The sequence below is a fragment of the Myotis daubentonii genome, chromosome 11, assembly GCF_963259705.1.
Source record: "Myotis daubentonii chromosome 11, mMyoDau2.1, whole genome shotgun sequence".
Classification (NCBI taxonomy): domain Eukaryota; kingdom Metazoa; phylum Chordata; class Mammalia; order Chiroptera; family Vespertilionidae; genus Myotis; species Myotis daubentonii.
In genome coordinates this window covers 54,437,766-54,458,764 of record NC_081850.1, presented here as the reverse complement: position 1 = coordinate 54,458,764, position 20,999 = coordinate 54,437,766, and the positions used below count along the sequence as shown (strand labels likewise).

Here is a 20,999-nt window from a genome sequence, read left to right as displayed (position 1 = left end):
TAGGACAGCTCTCTGAAGTGTTCTATCTAAGGCCTAGTCCCTTTCTAAAATCTTCTATACCAATGACTAGCTTAAGTGAAATATAAACGAAAAACCAAATAAACACAGGAGCATCATTTGTTCCGCATCATTTGTGTAATGAAATGGAATAAAAAATATCAATAAGAGTGAAAACTGAGCTGTTTAGCCCATTGTTTAATGTTTTATAGGGTCCAAACAACAGGCTCATTACCGAGAACATGAACAGATCTTTCTTAAAGCATAGCAAAAACTTCTATTATCATTCTTGAAATAATGTGAATACTATCTTTGAAATGCAATACAAATTTTACATTGAAATCTGTGGAAAATAAAATGAATATCAGATAGCTGAGTTTGATGTAGTACTCTAAAGAGCAATCTCTATTTCATCACACTTTTCTAGTGGCCCCACACTTCTGTGGGAGCTTCTTATTAAATTAGCTCCTTTTGATGTTATTAAATATCAGAATTACCCTTAGAGGTCAGAAAACCTACTTAGTTTTTTAATTACAAAATGCCAATTAGGCCGAAACCGGTTTGGCTCAGTGGATAGAGCGTCGGCCTGCGGACTGAAGGGTCCCGGGTTCGATTCCAGTCAGGGGCGTGTGCCTGGGTTGCGGGCATATCCCCAGTGGGAGATGTGCAGGAGGCAGCTGATCGATGTTTCTCTCTCATCGATGTTTCTGACTCTCTGTCTCTCTCCCTTCCTCTCTGTGAAAAATCAATAAAATATATTAAATAAATAAAAAATGCCAATTAGGCCTTTAAATCACTGCTTCTCAGAAAGCTAAAGTTGATTATTAATGTTTAACCAGAAAAAAGAAATCTGAATCCAAAAGGATTATATCCCTTGCTTGCAAATAGACTGGTGAAACCTAAATTTCTACTTTTAGCAATTGGGCAGTTGCAGTACAATGAGGCCTACACATTCCCAAAGAAATGGCCCTATGCACACAGGAGAAAGAGTCTAACCATTTGAAGCTAATTTTTAATAACATTTTATGAACATTATGTGTTCCAAGTGGGTATGTTCCCAGATTAGCCCTCTTTTTCCCAAAGGTAGATGAAATATAGTTTCTATCACATAATGTGGATAAATTATAGTGCATAGATTTTTCTGAGCCCTAGTTGCACTTAAGTCCGATGAAATCAGCAATAGAAGAAGGAACAGGACTTCAGCAAGAGGATGTTTAGAGGTCATGAGGTAAGATGGCCCTGGCTACCTGTGTCTGAGCATTTGGAAGTCTAGGATACACTACAGAATTAAAACTAAAATTCCATATTGACTATAACTTAAAAGCTCTAGTGGGTTCAAGAACTTAAAAAAATTGATACTACCTCAGATCATCATTAATTTTTGAGATAGTGATAATTTAGAAATACTGATGAAAGGTTTTCTGGCTAGCATAATGCTAATGGAAATATTTTTAGAGTTAGCAGTTATTTTTTCTAGATCATTTGTGATCAGAGGCACAAATTAATGCTATGTCAGAGATATATATAAATCATTATATTTCCATGAGAAAAAGCTCTCACTGACCTTTCCAAAGAATGTCATTTAATTGTCTTCCCTTCTTCCTGCTATCATTCTCAGAATGGAAGAAAACATCCCTATGTCTGAGATTCTTTGGAAAATTCTTCAAAAAAGAAAAGCTTACCTGAACTTGATGTAGTTCTTCTTGCTCTCAAAATGGGATAGCTGCCTACTTCTAAAGACTTGGTTAAATCAAGATCGTGCAAAATCAAGAGATATCCAGAGGATGTTGAGATCAACATTTTGGAACAATCTGGTGTTAATCTCATTCGCATGAGAAAACGTGTGTGGAAAAATTTCTTATGTGGACACCCATCTTCTGTACACCTATAGAAGAAATCAAACCAACAAAACCTAGAGTTATCATGAATATAAGGATTCAGTGATAGTCATGTTTTTGCCCTTCAAACTACAATTTACAGTCAGTCTAAATTACACGATTAGACTTACACATGATTAATTCTTTTGCTCACCATTTACTTTCATCTCTAATTTTCCTTTTTAGATTATTCTTCCTTTCTAATATATATATGCATAATATGCTAATTAGACCGGACAACCAAATGACCTTCTGGACGTCCTTCTGGACGACCTTCCGGACGAAGCTAGGGCTGCAAGGGCCAAGCCCCTTGCACGAATTTCATGCATCAGCCCTCTAATATATATATTTTAAAGGCTTTGTTAAGGTAAACTCACTTTTTATTATTCTGAAAATCTTTATTTTACTCTTTTGTATTAAAAATTTAGCTGAGCATATACCTTTAGGTTGATAGTTATTTCTTTCTGAATATCAAGGATATTCCACCAAGTTCTGGCGTCCATTGTTGCTATTTTTAAGTCTGCTATCAGTCTCATTGTTGCTTTAGATAACTTTTTTTCCCCTCTGATTGATCTTCTCTTTGTCTTTGGAGTACTCCACTTTCACTCTGGTATGTACAAATTTGGATTTCTTTCTATTTATAGGGATTCATTTAACTTTCTACATCTTAAGATTCATGTTATTCATATATTCTGGAAAACTATCTTTATTCCAATACTGCCTCTCACCTATTTTCTCTATTTTTTTAAAGCTCCAAATAGATGTTAGAAACATTCACATTTCACTCTCCTCCTGTCATACTTGCTCTTTCATGTTTTATATCTCCTTATTTTCATTTGTTGCATTCTGGGTAGTTTTTCAATATCTATATTTCAAGCTATTTTTTTAAAGTTGTGTCTAATCTGCTCTGACCCATCCTATGTGTTTTTAAATTTCCATAGTTTTTGGGGTTTTTTTGTGTTTTTTTTTTACTTCTATCTGGCTCTTTTTTTAATTCCTTGACTATTTTTTTTTTTAATATATTTTATTGATTTTTTACAGAGAGGAAGAGAGAGAGATAGAGAGTTAGAAACATCGATGAGAGAGAAACATCGATCAGCTGCCTCCTGCACATCTCCTACTGGGGATGTGCCCGCAACCCAGGTACATGCCCTTGACCGGAATCGAACCTGGGACCCTTCAGTCCGCAGGCCGACGCCCTAGCCACTGAGCCAAACCGGTTTCGGCCCTTGACTATTTTTTTATTCCTCCTTTTATTTACTTTTTTTGTTAATTATTTTTAAAATTGTGAACTGTATCAAACCTACAGAAAAGTACATAAACATATGAAGAGTTTGAAAACAAATGAACACCAATGACTCATCACTCCTGTTAAGAATTAGAACAATAGCCGAAACCGGTTTGGCTCAGTGGATGGAGCGTCGGCCTGCGGACTGAGGGGTCCCAGGTTCGATTCCGGTCAAGGGCATGTACCTGGGTTGCGGGCACATCCCCAGTGGGAGATGTGCAGGAGGCGGCTGATCGATGATTCTCTCCCATCGATGTTTCTGACTCTCTGTCTCTCTCCCTTCCTCTCTGTAAAAAATCAATAAAATATATTTAAAAAAAAAAAAAGAATTAGAACAATACCAGTTCGTTAAAAGTCCCTTCTATTTCTCTACTCTGATGCATCCTTCAGTCAACATTCAATGCTTCAAGCATAAAAGGTATTTTCTTATCTCTCCAACAATACTGATAGGTTTTTAAAATTTTAAGTTTTCTTTTCCTTATGTAGTTTCTATTTCCTCCAAAATATTTCCCCATTTGTGTAAGTCTTTACATTAGAAGCCTTTCTCAAATGTCTATCTTAAGCTGTCTGCTCATAATTGAGTGGGGAACTAAAAAGCTGATTGGGAACTCTTGAGTGCTGGGACAAGCTGAGCTTCATTATGTAGGGTGAAGCCATTTTTTGAGGAACTCCTACTGTATCTTTGGTTCATTAACTGGAAGAAGCTAAGGGTCTCTGAATTCAATATTCAGTAGGCATATGGTAAGTCGGTATCCCTGATTTTGGTAAAGTAACCAAGCCTTTAACTGTGTCTGCATCCTTTACTACAGAGATTCTCTATTTTATTCTCTTTAAAGGATAAAATTTGAAACTTCTTTTGAAATGAAGAAGGTCAATCAATCACCCAGTGATATGGATTAAAGAAAGAAACACAAGTTCTCAAATATCTTTCCCTTGAATCCTTACTTTAGCTACCCCTTCTATTACAGAGTATCAGAGTTGCTAATCCCTCTGATTTTTAAAAAAATATATTTTATTGATTTTTTACAGAGAGGAAGGGAGAGGGATAGAGAGTTAGAAACATTGATGAGAGAGAAACATCGATCAGCTACCTCCTGCACACTCCCTACTGGGGATGTGCCCGCAACCAAGGTACATGCCCTTGACCGGAATCGAATCTGGGACCCTTGAGTCCGCAGGCCGACGCTCTATCCACTGAGCCAAACCGGTTAGGGCAATCCCTGATTTTTGAGGATTTTGTATAAGTTGTCTTAAGCTCTTAACTTTCCCCCTGCCAGCCTAGGATTCAGCTTTCTTTTTACTAAGTCAAAGTAAGTTGCTAAGTCAGTTGCCACTCATTTACCTACTTTCCAGATTTAAAAATTTTATTGTCGCCGAAACCGGTTTGGCTCAGTGGATAGAGCGCCGGCTTGCGGACTGAAAGGTCCCAGGTTCGATTCCGGTCAAGGGCATGTACCTGGGTTGCGGGCACATCCCCAGTAGGAGATGTGCAGGAGGCAGCTGATCGATGTTTCTCTCTCATCGATGTTTCTAACTCTCTATCTCTCTTCCTTCCTCTCTGTAAAAAATCAATAAAAATATATTTAAAAAAAAAAAAAATTTATTGTCATTGCTTCCTTTCCTATTTCTTCTCCTTTATGAGTTTACCACAACCTTTATTTTTAAATGTTTATTGTAGTTTTAGCGGAGTCTTCTAGTCCATAGGTTTTATTTAGGTCTTATGACTTAAATGAAACTTTACAATTTTCTCCATAAAAGTTATACAAAATTTCTGTTATAACTTATTCCTGTTTACCAACTAAATTTATTAATTACTAAAAACTATATACTTTAGCCTGGCTGGCGTGGCTCAGTAGTTGAACATCAACCCACGAACCAAGAGGTCACTGGTTCGATTCCTGGTCAGGGGACATGCCCAGGTTTCAGGCTCAATCCCCAGTAGGAGGCATGTAGGAGGCACCTGACCAATGTTTCTCTCTCCCATGGATGTTTCTATCTCTCTATCCCTCTCCTTCCCTCTCTCTCTAAAATCAATAAAAACATTTTTTTAAAATATATACTTAAAAAAATTTAAATTGCTTGTGATTAGGAACAATACTGCTTTTTACATTTTGATCGTATATCTAGCAGTCTTGGTTAATTCTTATTAATTCTGATAATTTCTCAGCAGAATTTCTAGAGTTTTCTATATAGACCAGGGGTCATAAAAACTGTTCTGTGGACCAACTCTGGACCATTGTTAGTTTTTATACAGAAAGTTTGTTGGAACACAGCCACACACATTCACGTATTGTCTATGGCTGCTCAGAGACTATATAGCATACAAAGCCTAAAATATTCAATAGCATCATCTATGAATGCTATTGTTTCATTTTTTCCTTTCTAATCCTTATATCTTTATTTCTTCTATTGCACCAACTAGGACCCTGCCACCCTCTACCCCAAAACAATGGTGAATAATAATAGTAATATCAGGCATGTTTCTCCTTCCTGATTTTTAAAAAATATATTTTTATTGATTTCAGAGAGGAAGGGAGAGAGAGAGATAGAAACATCAATGATGACAGAATCACTGGTTGACTGCCTCCTGCACACCCCATACTGGGAAATCAAACCATGACCTTCTGATTCATACATAGGTCAATGCTCAACCATTGAGCCACACAGGCCAGGCTCTCCTTCCTGATTTTAAAGAGAATACTTCTAAAGTTTCACCATTTAAACATGAGCTATAGATTTTAGTGTATACTTTTCATGAATTTCATTTTATTTCTAGTTAATTATCAGTTTGTTTTTAATAGCTTTATTGAGGTATGATTCACATACCATATAATTAAATCATTTAAAGTATACAATTAAGTGATTTTTAGTAAATTGAGTTGTGTGATTAACACAATCCAATGTTAGCACATTTTCGTCACCCTAAAAATTCCTTCCTGTCTATTAGCAGTCACTCACTCCCTGTCCCTACTCCCAGCCACAGACAACTACTAATCTACTTTCTGTCTCTAGAGTCCTGCCTATTGTGGACATTTCATATAAAAACAGTAATCTAATAAGTGGCCCTTTTGTTTGGCTTTATTCAGTTAGCATAACTTTTTGAGGCCCATCCATGTTATAACTTTGTTTCTTTTCATTATCAAATAGTATTCTGTCATATAGATATACATTTTGTTTATCCATTTACCAGTTGATATTTGGATTGGTTCCATTTTTTGGCTATTATGACTACTACGTGTATCAGCATTCATGTTCAAGTTTTTGTATAGATGTATTTATTTCTCTCAGGTAGATATCTAGTAGAACTGCTGAGTGATATGGTAACTATGTTTAACATTTTGAGAAACTGCTGATCTGCTTTCTAAAATGGCTGTCCCATTGTACATTCCTACAGTAATATATGAGGTTCGTTTCTTCACATTCTTGCTAATACTTGTGTTTGTTATTAAATCCATCATAGTGGGTGTGAAGTGGTATCTCATTTGGATTTGACTTGCATTTTCCTTCTAACTGCATTGAACATCTTTTAATGTGCTTATTAATCATTTGCATATCTTCCCTGGTGAAATGAATATGCAAATATTTTGCCTATTTTTAAATTGGGTAATTTGTGTACATGTAAGTGACTTGCAAGTTTTTTGTATATTTTGGACACAAATTCTTTATCAAATTTGATTTACAAATATTCTTTCCCATGCTGTAGTTTTTCTTTTCACCTTCTTAATGGTGGTATTTGATGCACAAAGTTTTAAAATTTTAGAGGCATTTTATCAAATTTTTTTATCACCTCAGCTTTAGTGTTGTATGAAGATTTACTCCCATGTTTTCTTCTAAGAATTGTATAGGTGTAGCTCTTATGTTCAGGTTGAAATCCATTTTGAGTTCTAGCTGGTTTGGCTCAGTGGATACAGCGTCGACCGACAGACCGAAGAGTCCCAAGTTCGATTCTGGTCAAGGGCGTGTGCCTTGGTTGCAGGCTCGATCCCCAGCCCTGGTTGGGGTGCAGGTAAGAGGCAACCAATTGATGTGTCTCTCTCACACTGATGTTTCTCTGTGTCTCTCCCTCCTCCCTTTCACTCTCTCTAAAAATTGATGGAAAAATATCTTCAGGTAAGGATTAACAAAAAAATAAAAAAAAAATTAATGAAATAAAAAGCAATGGAAAAAAATATCCTCAGGTAAGGATAAATAAATAAATGAATCTATATTGAGGTCAGGGAAAATGGTTTGTGTAAGAACAGTTTTTTGATATTGGCTGAGACTTACTCTGTAGTTCAGTACATGCTCATTTTTGTACATATTCTAAGTTTGCTTCAGATGATGTATTCACTATTTGTTGGGAGCAGAATTATAAAATATGCCTAATAGATCAAGCTTATTAATAAGATTGAAATAGTCTTTAATTCTTACTAATATTTGATCTATTTTATCTATTAATAAATGAAGGAGTGGTGTTAATATTTTCCACTAAGTTGGTAATTCTGACTTTTTTCTTGTAATTCAGTTTTGTTTTGCTTTTTATGGTTTGAGGCTGTTATTAGGTGCATACCAGATAAGAAGACTTATATTCTAGTGAAATAAATCTTTTAATATAGTATCTTTTTATCACTAATAATGCTTTATGCCTTAAAATCTATTTTGTCTTCTATTAATGTAAATACAACTGTTTTTCTTTTATTTGTATTTACCTGGTATTTTTTCCCATCATTTTCTGTGCTTGTCTGGTTTCCAAGTGTTCTGTGTTTGTTTGGTTTGGATATGTCCCTTATATAGAACATATAGTTGGGTTTTGTTTTATAATTCAATCTATTATCTTTTAACTGACTGTTTAGTCCATATACATTTACTGTGATTATTGATAGATAGATATATTATCTGCCTACCATATTTTGTGTTTAATTTTTCAAACACAGTATGTTAAATATATTTTCCACATATATTTCTATCTTTCAATGTGGTTTATATGTTTTCTTACTCTACCAAAATTTTAATTATTATATTGTCAAATCAATTTTTCCCCTTCTAAGTTTTACCTTTACTGATGAGGCATTTTAACATGATAGGAATTATATAACTGCATTGAGAAACATTGATGTGAGATGAAATATCCATCGGTTGCCTCCCGAACGTGCCCTGATCGGGGATCAAACCTGTAACCTAGGTATGTGCCCTGACCAGGAATCAAACCTGCAATCTTTTGGTATACAGGTCAACAATCAAACCAACTGAACCACCTGGCCAGGGCTACCTGTGTTTTTAAAATGATTTTTCCCCATCTTCTCTACCTCTATTGAATTGGTATTTTATTGACTTTTATCCTTCTAACTAATTTGGAAGTTATCATTTATATTCTTACTAGAGGCCTGGTGCACAAAATCGTGCACAGGTGGGGTCCGGCCAGCCTGCCGCAATGGGAGCCAGTCAGGCCAGCCAGCGGCGGGGAGGAGCCACGGGAGGTTGGTAGGGGCCGATCAGGGTCCCGATCAGGCCGGTTGGCCTCCCCAGTGCGTGTCATAGTGACCAATCGTTCTGGTCGTTCTGGTCATTTTGGTCTCTTGGCTTTTATATATATAGATTCAAATTTTATTTCTAAATTTAAAAAATTTTAACAGGTATGTTTGTCTTAGTCTAAAGATAATCAATATGGCCCTAGCCAGTTTGGCTCAGTGGATAGAGTGTCACCCTGTGGACTGAGGGTCCTGGGTTCTATTCTGGTCAAGGGCATATGCCCGGGTTATGGGCTCAATCCCCAATAGGGGGCATGCAGGAAGCAGCCAATCAATGATTCTCTCTCATAACTGATGTTTTTATCTCTCTCCCTCTCCCTTCCTCTCTGAAATCAATAACAGAATAAAAATAAAAATAAAAAACCTTTAAAAAAATAAAAAAGATAATCAGTATGTAGCTCTATCCCCTGCTCAAGCAACATGCATAGCTAGAAATCTTTAAGAATATCCCTTTTCTTTTTACACATTACCTCTGAAAGAGTATTTCAGAAATGATCCTGGTGTATTACTATATTGTTATTTCACCATAGCTAGCAACAGATATATTTAATTATTTCTCAGATCTCAACTCTTTAAATAATCAATTTCTCTATAAGGAGACATTTTATTAGTGTTTCAAAACAGGCATCACTAACATTTTAGGTGATACAATTAGTCCATTATGCAAACTCTCCCAGGTACACAGGATGTTTAGAAACTCTTATTCCTGGCTAACTAAATTCCAGTGGAACTCCTCTTCTCTTCTTCCATAGTGACAACTAAAATTGTACCACACATTATTTCCAAACATTCTCCTAGGGATCAGTACCACCCCAATAGAGAGACTAACTACTCTTTGAATGATGAAGACGAAGTGCACAAATGGCCAAATAAAAACAGATTTAGAATTGAAGGACAGCTGGTTTGGCTCAGTGGATAAAGTGTCAGCCTGCAGACCGAAGGGTTCTAGGTTCGACTCCGGTCAAGGGCATGTACCTCAGTTGCAGTCTCCTCCCTGACCCAGAGGCATGTGCAGGAGGCAACCAATCATTGTGTCTCTCTCACATCGATGTTTCTTTTTGTCTTTTTTTTTTTTTTAAATATATTTTATTGATTTTTTACAGAGAGGAAGGGAGAGGGATAGAGAGTTAAAAACATCGATCAGCTGCCTCCTGCACATCCCCCACTGGGGATGTGCCCGCAACCCAGGCACATGCCCTTGACCGGAATCGAACCCGGGACCCCCCCCAGTCTGCAGGCCGATGCTCCATCCACTGAGCCAAACCGGCTTCAGCTCTCTTTGTCTTTCCCTCTCTCTTCCACTTGCTCTAAAAATCAATGGAAAAACATCCTCAGGTAAGGATTAAAAAAAAAAAAGTGGGGAGAAAAGTGGAAAAAAATAGAATTGAAGGACAAAAGAGTAACAAACACTTCAGTTCAGGAAACTTACCTTACAAACCATTTTTTCATAATTAACTATGCTAGTTGGTCTCCTTTCCATAGAAATTTCTCTATGTGCAAGCAACAAAAGATAGAATCACTTTTTGATTGTTTTTTTTCCCCCCACAAAACCAGTTTCTTTCTCCTAAAGAGATATAAAAGCTGAGACAGAACACTGAATTTGGTTACCATCTTAAAAAAATCCTAAAATGATCTCCTATTCACAAACCTGTTGGTGTCCCAAATAATGACATTTCCATCAAATCCTGATGTTACTAAGAGTCTTGTATTAGTATCATATTCGATGTTCTTCACCCAGCTAGTGTGACCATGTAAAGTGCATACTTTGGTGTTCAATTTTCTCAGATCCCATAGTGCTATTGTAGTGTCATCAGAGCAGGTAGCAAACAGCCGGTTATCAAGAAATCTACAAAGCAGAAAAGAAAAACTGGTTTATTTAATCTCTTATTTAAGAAATCTTGAGAAACCATATTACCTAATCAAGAAAACAAAAAGGCCTACAAACTCACTGTATAAGCCCAATCATTCTGATATACAACAAATAGTAAATATCATTCACATAATCACAGAGAAAGAAACTGATTTAATGAGGGCCACATTGCAATTTTATCCATTGGCTTTACAATGTTGATTTTTGTTAAAATATATTTTATTGATTTTTTACAGAGAGGAAGGGAGAGGGATAGAGAGTTAGAAACACCGATGAGAGAGAAACATCGATCAGCTGCCTCCTGTACACCTCCTACTGGGGATGTGACCGCAACCCAGGTACATGCCCTTGACCGGAATCGAACCTGGGACCCTTCCGTCCACAGGCCGACGCTCTATCCACTGAGCCAAACCGGTTAGGGCTACAATGTTGATTTTTATTTGGAAATGGAAATAGGAATAGGTGTTTGGAGTACAGTTGTAAAGAGAAAAAAGAACTTTAAAATCTGTATAGGAAACACAAATGGTGAAAAACAATAGGAGACAGAAGAGATTTTGAAGACAATTTCCAAGGAAGACGTTAAACGTAAAGGGTTAAAAATTATGAGAAATTTTTACTCTGTTACAAGTAACATCTCTTTCTTTTCAGAACACATGCATATGCAAAAATTGCTATTAAAATGCTATCATTTTCATCTATTAATTCAAAGGCATTCTCCAAATAAGCTTGTCTCGCACCATTTTATTAGGACCAGTCAAGATTACAAGATAGGCAGGAAAAAAAGGAGACATATGTAATACTCTTTGTAATACTTTAAGCAATAAAACAGTTAAAAAAAAAAGATTACAAGATAGAGAATTAAAATACTCTTTTCAAACTTTTATTTCACACTAATTTTTTAATCCTTAGTGAGAATATTTTTTATACAAATACTTAAAAAATACCAAATATACCAATCATACTTGAATTTCTGCCTAATTCAACACTGGGATGCTTTCTCCAACACAGTGATGGCGAACCTATGACACATGTGTCAGAGGTGACACGCAAACTCATTTTTTGGTTGATTTTTCTTTGTTAAATGGCATTTAAATATATAAAATAAATATCAAAAATATAAGTCTTTGTTTCACTATGGTTGCAAATATCAAAAATTTTCTGTATGTGACACAGCACCAGAGTTAAGTTAGGGTTTTTCAAAATGCTGACACGCCGAGCTCAAAAGGTTCGCCAACACTGCTCTAACATATGCTTTTTCATAAAACTTCCTAAACTCTCGCAGAAGATATGAATTCTGGAGCTTCTTTCAAGATAAAATTATATATAATTATTTTCTATCAGAAATCAACCTCAATATCCACAACCACCACAATGACCTTCCTGAAACTGAACATGGTTTTAAAATTTCAGGCCTTTGTTTGGGCTGTTCTGCTACCTGAAACTACCTCCTTCTACCCTTCACCTGGCTAACCTTTGTTTTCTTGCTACTATTCAGCTATTATCCCCTCCACGAAGCCTTCCCTCTCCATCCAGCCTGGGATAGGTTTGTGGATCTTATAAGCATTCTACACTTCTATTACACAGCTTAATATTTCAATGTACTTTGTCATGCTATCTTCTTGAAGGCAGGGGGAACTTGTCTGCATGGTTCATGGTTAGATCTGCAGGTACCTAACACACTTGTGCCAGGCACATAATAAACACTCACAAATATTTATTAAATGAATGAATGAGATAGGAGTTCATTGCCTGGTAGAAAAGACATTATAAGTACATGTAAATAATTATACAAGATAATTGTGTGGAATTAGCAGAGAAAACAAAGTGCTTAGGAAAGACTTCATGGTGGTGTCATTTGAACTGACTTTAAAAGATGAGCAGGAACTCCTTATATAGAAGTATGTAAGGATGTACTCTGAGAGACTTTTAGGAGTGCTGTGTATGAAAAAGTAGAGATAAGTAGAGAATATATCATGGATTTATTCTGTAATGATTCCCAATAATTATTTCTTAATTATAAATACATGCCTATTGAAAATATTTTTTAATGGAGAAAAAATTCCACCACCAAAAATAACTGCTGTTCCTGTATTTCAAACCTATTATTATCTCATAAATATTTTGCTACCTCATTAAAAATTTATTGACAAAATCACTCTTAATAGCTAAGTAGCATTCACTGTATAAATAAACCATAATCTTTTTAAAACAAAAATGCAATTGTAAGCTGTTAGATTGCTTCCAATATTTTACTATTATAAAATACTATGATGGCCCGGCCAGCGTGGCTCAGTAGTTGAGTGTTGACCTATGAACCAGGAGGTTATAGTTTGATTCCCGGTCAGGGCTTGATCCCCAGAGTGGGGCGTGCATGAGGCAGCCAGTCAATGATTCTCTCTCATCGTTGTTTCTCCCTCTCTCTCCCTCTCTAAAATCAATAAAAATATATATTTTATAAAAAACCACACCTTGACAAATCCCCTAACAGCCAAATATTACCCACATCCCTAGTTATTTTTCTAAGTGCATTTCCAGAAAAATGTATTGCTAAGTAAAAAGGGATTTTTAAAAATGTAAGGCTTTTGATACATATATTCAAATTATCCCCAAAAGAGCATACCAATATGTAGTTCCACCAGCAGTGAGGAGAGTCCATTTCTCCAAACCCTTGCCACACAGATAGTTTTAAATTCTGCTAAAAGCCAGGAAAAAAAACCAAAAAAACAAACAAACAAAAAAAAAAACAAAAAAAACCCGCCTATTTAAAAAGCTTGATTTTAGAGAGGAAGGGAAAGAGGAGGAGAGAAACATCAACAATGAGAATCAGAGAAAATCTGATCTGGGAGAACCAAGATGGCAGCATAGGTTAACGCCGGAGTTTGCTGCTTTGAACAACTACTTCAAAAGGGAAACCAAAAAACGGAAGGGACATCACCCAGAACCACAGGAACGCTGGCTGAGTGGAAGTCCTACAACTAGGAGGAAAGAGAAACGCATACGGACACTCAGAGGAGGCGCAGTGCTGAAGTCAAATTCTGAGGTGCGGAGTGCGTGGAGCGGGCTGGCGGCGGAGGGCGCGGTTGTTGTTTTCAATCGGGAGGGAGTCGCAGACTCTGAGCTCCAGATACAGGCGAGTCTTTAGGGACCCAGGCTCAAACGGGAGAAGCGGGACTGTCTGGCTTCGGTCAGAGCCAGTGCAGCTTTCTCTCCCAGCTTTGCAGCGGGTGCTGGGACTCAGAGAGGCAGAGCCCCTTGCGACAGGACTGAGAGCCGCCATAACTGCTCTCTCCGGCCCACCCTGTTGATCCTGTGCGACCCGCCCCGCCCCGCCCAAGCCCTGCACAGACGCATTTGCCGGATAGCCTCAGGCAAAGGCTAGATTAGCACCTCCCTAGAGGACAGAAGTTCTCTCACTGCTGACACAGCTGATTCTCATAGCCACTTGGCCTGGAGGTCAAACCCTCCCTGGAATTAGCTACAACAATCAAGATTTATCTATAAGACTGTGAACAAAGACCACTAGGGGGTGCACCAAGGAAGCATAACAAAATGCGGAGACAAAGAAACAGGACAAAATTGTCAATGGAAGAAATAGAGTTCAGAACCACACTTTTAAGGTCTCTCAAGAACTGTTTAGAAGCTGCCGATAAACTTAATGAGATCTACACGAAAACTAATAAGACCCTCGATCTTATATTGGGGAACCAACTAGAAATTAAGCACACACGGACTGAAATAACGAATATTATACAGACGCCCGACAGCAGACCAGAGGAGCGCAAGAATCAAGTCAATGATTTGAAATGCGAGGAAGCAAAAAACATCCAACCGGAAAAGCAAAATGAAAAAAGAATCCAAAAATGCGAGGATAGTGTAAGGAGCCTCTGGGACAGCTTCAAGCGTACCAACATCAGAATTATAGGGGTGCCAGAAGATGAGAGAGAGCAAGATATTGAAAACCTATTTGAAGAAATAATGACAGAAAACTTCCCCCACCTGGTGAAAGAAATGGACTTACAGGTCCAAGAAGCGCGGAGAACCCCAAACAAAAGGAATCCAAAGAGGACCACACCAAGACACATCATAATTAAAATGCCAAGAGCAAAAGATAAAGAGAGAATCTTAAAAACAGCAAGAGAAAGAAAGCCAGTTACCTACAAGGGAATACCCATACGACTGTCAGCTGATTTCTCAACAGAAACTTTACAGGCCAGAAGGGAGTGGCAAGAAATATTCAAAGTGCTGAATACCAAGAACCTACAACCAAGATTACTTTATCCAGCAAAGCTATCATTCAGAATTGAAGGTCAGATAAAGAGCTTCACAGATAAGGAAAAGCTAAAGGAGTTCATCACCACCAAACCAGGATTATATGAAATGCTGAAAGGTATCCTTTAAGAAGAGGAAGAGGAAGAAAAAGGTAAAGATACAAATTATGAACAACAAATATGCATCTATCAACAAGTGAATCTAAGAATCAAGTGAATAAATAATCTGATGAACAGAATGAACTGTTGATAATAGAATCAGGGACATAGAAAGGGAATGGACTGACTATTCTTGGGGGGGAAAGGGGTGTGGGAGATGTGGGAAGAGACTGGACAAAAATCGTGCACCTATGGATGAGGACAGTGGGTGGGGAGTGAGGGCGGAGGGTGGGGCGGGAACTGGGAGGAGGGGAGTTATGGGGGGGGAAAAAAAAGGAACAAATGTAATAATCTGAACAATAAAGATTTAATTTAAAAAAAACAAAAAACAAAAACAAAAAAAAAACAATGAGAATCATTGAGCCTCCTGCACGCCCCCTACTGGAGATGTACTGGTAGCCCACTGTAGATAATTTAACCATGTGGGCATGTGCCCTGACCAGGAATCAAACCCTGACATCCTGGTTCATAGGTTGATGCTCAACCATTGAACCACACCAACTGGGCAAAAATCATTTTGTTTTAGGTTAAAACTTTTCTTTTTAGTAAAGATGAACTTTTTTCATATTAATTGGAAGATTATATTTCTTTTGTGAATTGCTATCAATGTTCCTTACTGATTTTCCTTTTGCAGTATTATTTTTATTATTGAGTGATAAAATCTCTTCATGGTAACAATTATATATCTTAATTTTTCAAATACAGTGTATTAAATATATTTTCTACATATATTTCTATCTTTCAATGTGGTTTATATGTTTTCTTACTGTATCAACATTTTTTTAAAAAATATATATTTTATTGATTTTTTACAGAGAGGAAGGGAGAGAGATAGAGAGTTAGAAACATCAATGAGAGAGAAACATCGATCAGCTGCCTCCTGCACATCTCCTACCAGGGATGTGCCCGCAACCCAGGTACATGCCCTTGACTGGAATCGAACCTGGGACCTTTCAGTCCGCAGGCCGAGGCTCTATCCACTGAGCCAAACCGGTTTCGGCAAAAAATTTTAATTATTATCAAATCAAATTTTCCCCTTATAGTTTTATCTTTACTGATGAGGCATTTTCATGTGTTCCACACATGATAGGAATTATATAATTGCAAAAAATATAATGATAAAAGGCTACTGAAAGTCAGTCAAACTTTTAAAATAAATTGATCATCATAAGAGTATCTTTATACATTTGAAAATTTAGGGAAAAAATATGAATAAGGTATTTTGTTTAATCTAGAGAAAATAATGCACATATGGATTGAAAACCCCAGTGGTATTATATTGCTGTAGGTCACAGTAGTCTACCCTGAAGGATTTAAAGCAAGATAGTGACATAATTAAATAAGAATTTCAGAAAGATCTCTGAGTTAGCTAGGTTCCAAAACTCTTGGATTTTCATAAAAAATAAAGTGAGTAATCAGGTTTTAAATTTTTGTCAATAAGGTTATTGAAAAAATTACCATTGTTACATGAAAGCATATTTTAAAACCAAGAATGAATATAATCTTAAAACAAAAGCTAATAATTTTGAATTGAATAAATCTACCTTGATGAAAACTTCAATACTTTGCCTTTAGTTTTCTCATTTTTTTGCCTCAAAGTATTACCTGTTAAAAATTTTGGTATTAGAGCCCTAGCAGGTTGCTCTACGGTTAGATCACTGGCCTGCCGACTGAAGGGTCCTGTTTTCAATTCCAGTCATGGGCACAATGCACCTCAGTTGTAGGCTCCATCCACGATCGCAGTCCGGGAGTGTGCAAGAGGCAACCAATCAGTTTCGCTCTCACATCAATATTTCTCTCTCTCTGTCTCTCCCCCTCCCTTTCATTCTGTCTAAAAATCAATGAATATCCTCTCAAAAAATTTCCTCAGGTGAGGATTAACAACAACAACAAATTTTGGTATTAGATCCCCAGCTGGATAGCTCCCTGGCCGGATAGCTCAGTTGATTAGAGTGTTGTCCCCAAAAAGGTTATGGGTTTAATCCCTGGTCAGGAATCAACCAATGAATGCATAAATAAATGGAACAACAAACCAATGTTTCTCTTTCTCTCCTCCCCCCACCTTCCTCTCTAAAATCAATTTTTTAAAAATTTGGTATTAGAGAATGATTGGTAAAGAAAGTAGATAAATTATAGAAAAATGTAGAGTAGGAGACTGGTTAAATTATCTACAGTTCTTACCCCAAAGTAAGCAGATGCAGTGAATGTAAAGTTTTAGACAAGTTTTTGGAGTTCTGGTCCAATCCTCTCAAATGAAAACTCAGTCTAGCCTAATTAGTTAATAATTATAATATGTTTTTAACTCCATAGTCCCTAATAAACAGGAGACACTCCTTCACACACACACTGAAATCTGTGAGTTTCTGAATAATAGAACTTCTCTGTATGTACCCATCAAACCCCAACATATGACTATAATAACTCTTGATAAATTGACATATAGGTAAATTGAGGTCTTCATTATCAGAAGATAACTGGTAAAAAATGACAGTAATTGAAATTGAGTTTTCTTAAACAGGAACCAACATTCCATTGTACAAGGGAAAGAAAGTGTTGAGTAGTTATCTAAAAGTAACTAAAAATCATGGAAATAAGGCTTTCTTACATTTATTTAATTACTAGAGGTCCGATGCACAAAATTCGTGCAAGGACCTTGGCCCCCACTGCTGCGGCAGCCGCCTGTACCTTGGCCCCTGCCTGCCGCCACCACAGCTTGGGGCTGCAGCCGGGGCCTCTGCTGCGTCTGCCTCAGCCCCTGCCTGCTGTGGCTTTGTCCAGAAGGAATGACGTCCGAAAGGACATCTGGTCTAATTAGCATATTAGGCTCTTATTATTATAGACTAGAGGCCCGGTGCACAAAAATTTGTGCACTCGGGGGGTAGGGGGGTCCCTCAGCCCAGCCTGTGCCCTCTCGCACTCTGGGACCCCTCGGGAGATAACGACCTGCTGGCTTAGGCCTGCTCCCGGTGGCAGAGGGCAGGCCCAATCCCTAGGTGCAGCCCCTGGTCAGGCTCAGAGCAGGGCCGATTGGGGAGTTGGGGCGCCGGGGCGCCACCCCTAGTCATACTCAGGGTAGGGCCAATTGGGGGGTTGGGGCACCGCCCCCTGTCACACTCAAGGCAGGGTCGATGGGGAGGTTGCAGCGCCACCCCCTGTCACTCACAGAGCAGGGCCCATCAGGGGGCTTGGGGCTCCGTACCCTGTCACACACAGAGCAGGGTCAATCAGGGGGTTGGGGAGCTCCCCCGTCATGTGCAGAGCAGGGCTGATCAGGGGGTTGAGGAGCTCCCCCTGTCACTCACAGAGTAGGGCCGATAGGGGAGTTGGGGCACTGCCCCCTGTCACACACAGAGCAGGGCCGATCAGGGGGTTGGGGCACCGCCACTGTCACACTCAGGGCAGGGCCGATGGGGAGGTTATGGCTCTACCCCATCACACACAGAGCAGGGCCCGTGGGGGGGGTTGGGGCGCCGCCCTCTATCACCCACAGAACAGGGCCGATCAGGGGGTTGGGGCGCCCCCACTCTCACACTCAGGGCAGGGCCGATGGGGAGGTTATGGCTCTACCCCATCACACACAGAGCAGGGCCCGTGGGGGGGGGGGGTTGGGGCGCCGCACCCTGTCACACACAGAGCCGCAGGGCAATCAGGGGGTTGGGGAGCTCCCCCTTATCAGGCACAGAGCAGGGCTGATCAGGGGGTTGGGGTGCCTTCCCCTGTCACAAACAGAGCAGGGCGGATAGGGAGGTTGTGGCCCCACCCACTGTCACACACAGAGCCGCAGGGCAATCAGGGGGTTTGGGCACTGCCCCGTCACACTGATCCCGGTGCCGGGAGGCCTTGCGGCTCCGCTGATCCCGGTGCTGGGAGGCATATTACCCTTTTACTATATAGGATAGAGGCCTGGTGCACGGGTGGGGGCCGGCTGGTTTGCCCTGAAGGGTGTCCTGGATCAGGGTGGGGGTCCCCAGCCTGGATGAGGGGATGATGGCTGTTTGCAGCTGGTCACACCCCCTTCAGGGTCGGGGTCCCCACTGGGGTGCCTGGCCAGTCTGGGTGAGGGGCTGAGGGCTGTTTTCAGGCTGGCGGGTGACTGAAGCTCCCAACCGCTCCTTTTTTTCTTTTTTTTTCTTTTTTATTCTGGGCCAGCTTTAGCTCTGAGGCTTGGCTGCTGAAAGCAGGTATCTGGTTTGTTTGGGTTTTATAATCGAAACACTGTTTCAACTCCAGCTCTGAGATCCCGGCCAGCTGAAAGCAGGTTTCTGGGGTTTTGTTTAGCTTCTATATTTGTAACAATGTTTCAAACTGCAAGCTCAGAGGCCGGCAAGGCAGGCGGGGAACGTTGGAGTCCTCCGTCACTGAAGCAAGCAAGCCTCATGTTAGCTTTAAGCTGCCTTGCTGTCGGCCGCCATCTTGGCTGGCAGTTAATTTGCATATCACCCTGATTAGCCAATGGGAAGGGTAGCGGATGTACGGCTAATTACCATGTTTCTCTTTTATTAGATAGGATGTGCAAATTCTTAGAACAAGAATAAATTAAATGTTTGGTGTGTTTTTTTTTACATAATCTTTAAAATGAAATTATGACATCAGAATATTGCATCTTTAGTTCATACTTGAGTTTTGTACTATAATCATAAAAAGGCTAATTTCCTGTATAATATTCAAGGGCTTTATCACTTTTCCCAAGGGCCTTTCCTTAGTCATGTGAGATACATAATTTTTCAAAGTACCTATCATGTCATCATTTCTGTTATTTTCTTTTCTCTCATTGATAACTAGTTTAACTCGATCAAATCCTCATTTTCCAATGATTTTATATGTAATCAATTCTACTAGTAAACATCACTCTCAGGGTTTTGTGAAATTCTACATCCGTTGCAAGATAAGAAATTTCATGTTCCCAGGGATAAGCACTGAATTATAGTATATTGTTTGAAATATAACAATCAGGAAAAGACCAACAGACAATGGGAGAGAAAAGTAGATTCTGGCATATTTAAATGGGTTCTAGTTTTTTAACTGCTATATCATGAAGTAAACATTCTTATGATAACCTCAGTTCCCCCTGTAACCACATAATTGGGGGAACTTGATTATTAAATGGACTTGTAAATCTATATCCAGAGTCCTCATGAATTACAAGGAAGCCTACACAAGGGGCTTAAGAATTTAAATTACATACTTCCCCTAAATATGAAGCAACAGAAAATGCTCTCCACAATTATCAACATTTTTATTTATAAGATAAGCAAACCTCAAAACTACAAAATAAACTAGAAGACATTACTAAGTATGTGCATGCCCTCATCTCTGAATAGCATAGGTCTAATGGAACTGAATATGAATTCCAGCTTTACCACTCACTGAGTGGCCAGATTATGATGACCACCTGATGTTTGTAGGCAAATTAGCTATAATTTCACGCTGAAGTTGCTAGAGGGCCAGACCACTATAAATAGGGAAGCAGGTTGTTTACCACGACAGAAGTGATTTTTTTCTGAAGATATGGGTAAACAACACGATTTAACAGCCTTTGAACGTGGGAGATACACACACACACACACACACACACACACACACACACACACACACACTGAGTGGCCAGATTATTATGAACACCTAACATTTGTAGGCAAATTAGCCGTACACTGTATGGTGTGGGATATGGAAGGCAAAGGCCTGTTCGAACACCTTTGCTGTCTGCAGTTATCAAGATAAAACGTCTCCAATTTGCACAGGAACACAAGGATTGGACAGTCGAGCATTGGAAAAAAGTCATGTGGTCCGATGAATCACGTTTCCAGTTGCATCATGCAGATGGCAGAGTGAGAATTTGGCAGAAACAGCATGAAAGCATGCACCCCACATGCATGAGTAGAACCCTTCAAGCTGGTGGGGGCAGTATTATGGTTTGGGGCATGTTTTCCTGGCATGATGTGGGCCCTTTAATTCGTGTGGAACAACGTCTGAATAACACAACATACCTATGTATTGTTGCTGATCAAGTTCATCCTATCATATTGATGGCGT

At 38.9% G+C, this 20,999-nt stretch overlaps 1 protein-coding gene across 4 annotated transcripts in view; it reads right to left on the bottom strand.

The window, feature by feature from the left end:
- The window catches only part of DCAF10 (DDB1 and CUL4 associated factor 10), a 60,668-nt gene that overhangs the window by 16,984 nt on the left and 22,685 nt on the right, over window positions 1-20,999 (bottom strand). For 3 of the 4 annotated variants that reach the window (XM_059657376.1, XM_059657374.1, XM_059657373.1), the window contains exons 3-4: window positions 10,318-10,515; window positions 1,680-1,882 (exon numbers count right to left, since the gene is read on the bottom strand). In XM_059657376.1, coding sequence (XP_059513359.1) covers window positions 1,680-1,882; window positions 10,318-10,515 — 401 coding nt within the window. The remainder of the gene's footprint in view (window positions 1-1,679; window positions 1,883-10,317; window positions 10,516-20,999) is intronic. The other variant, XM_059657375.1, reaches the window with a different exon arrangement.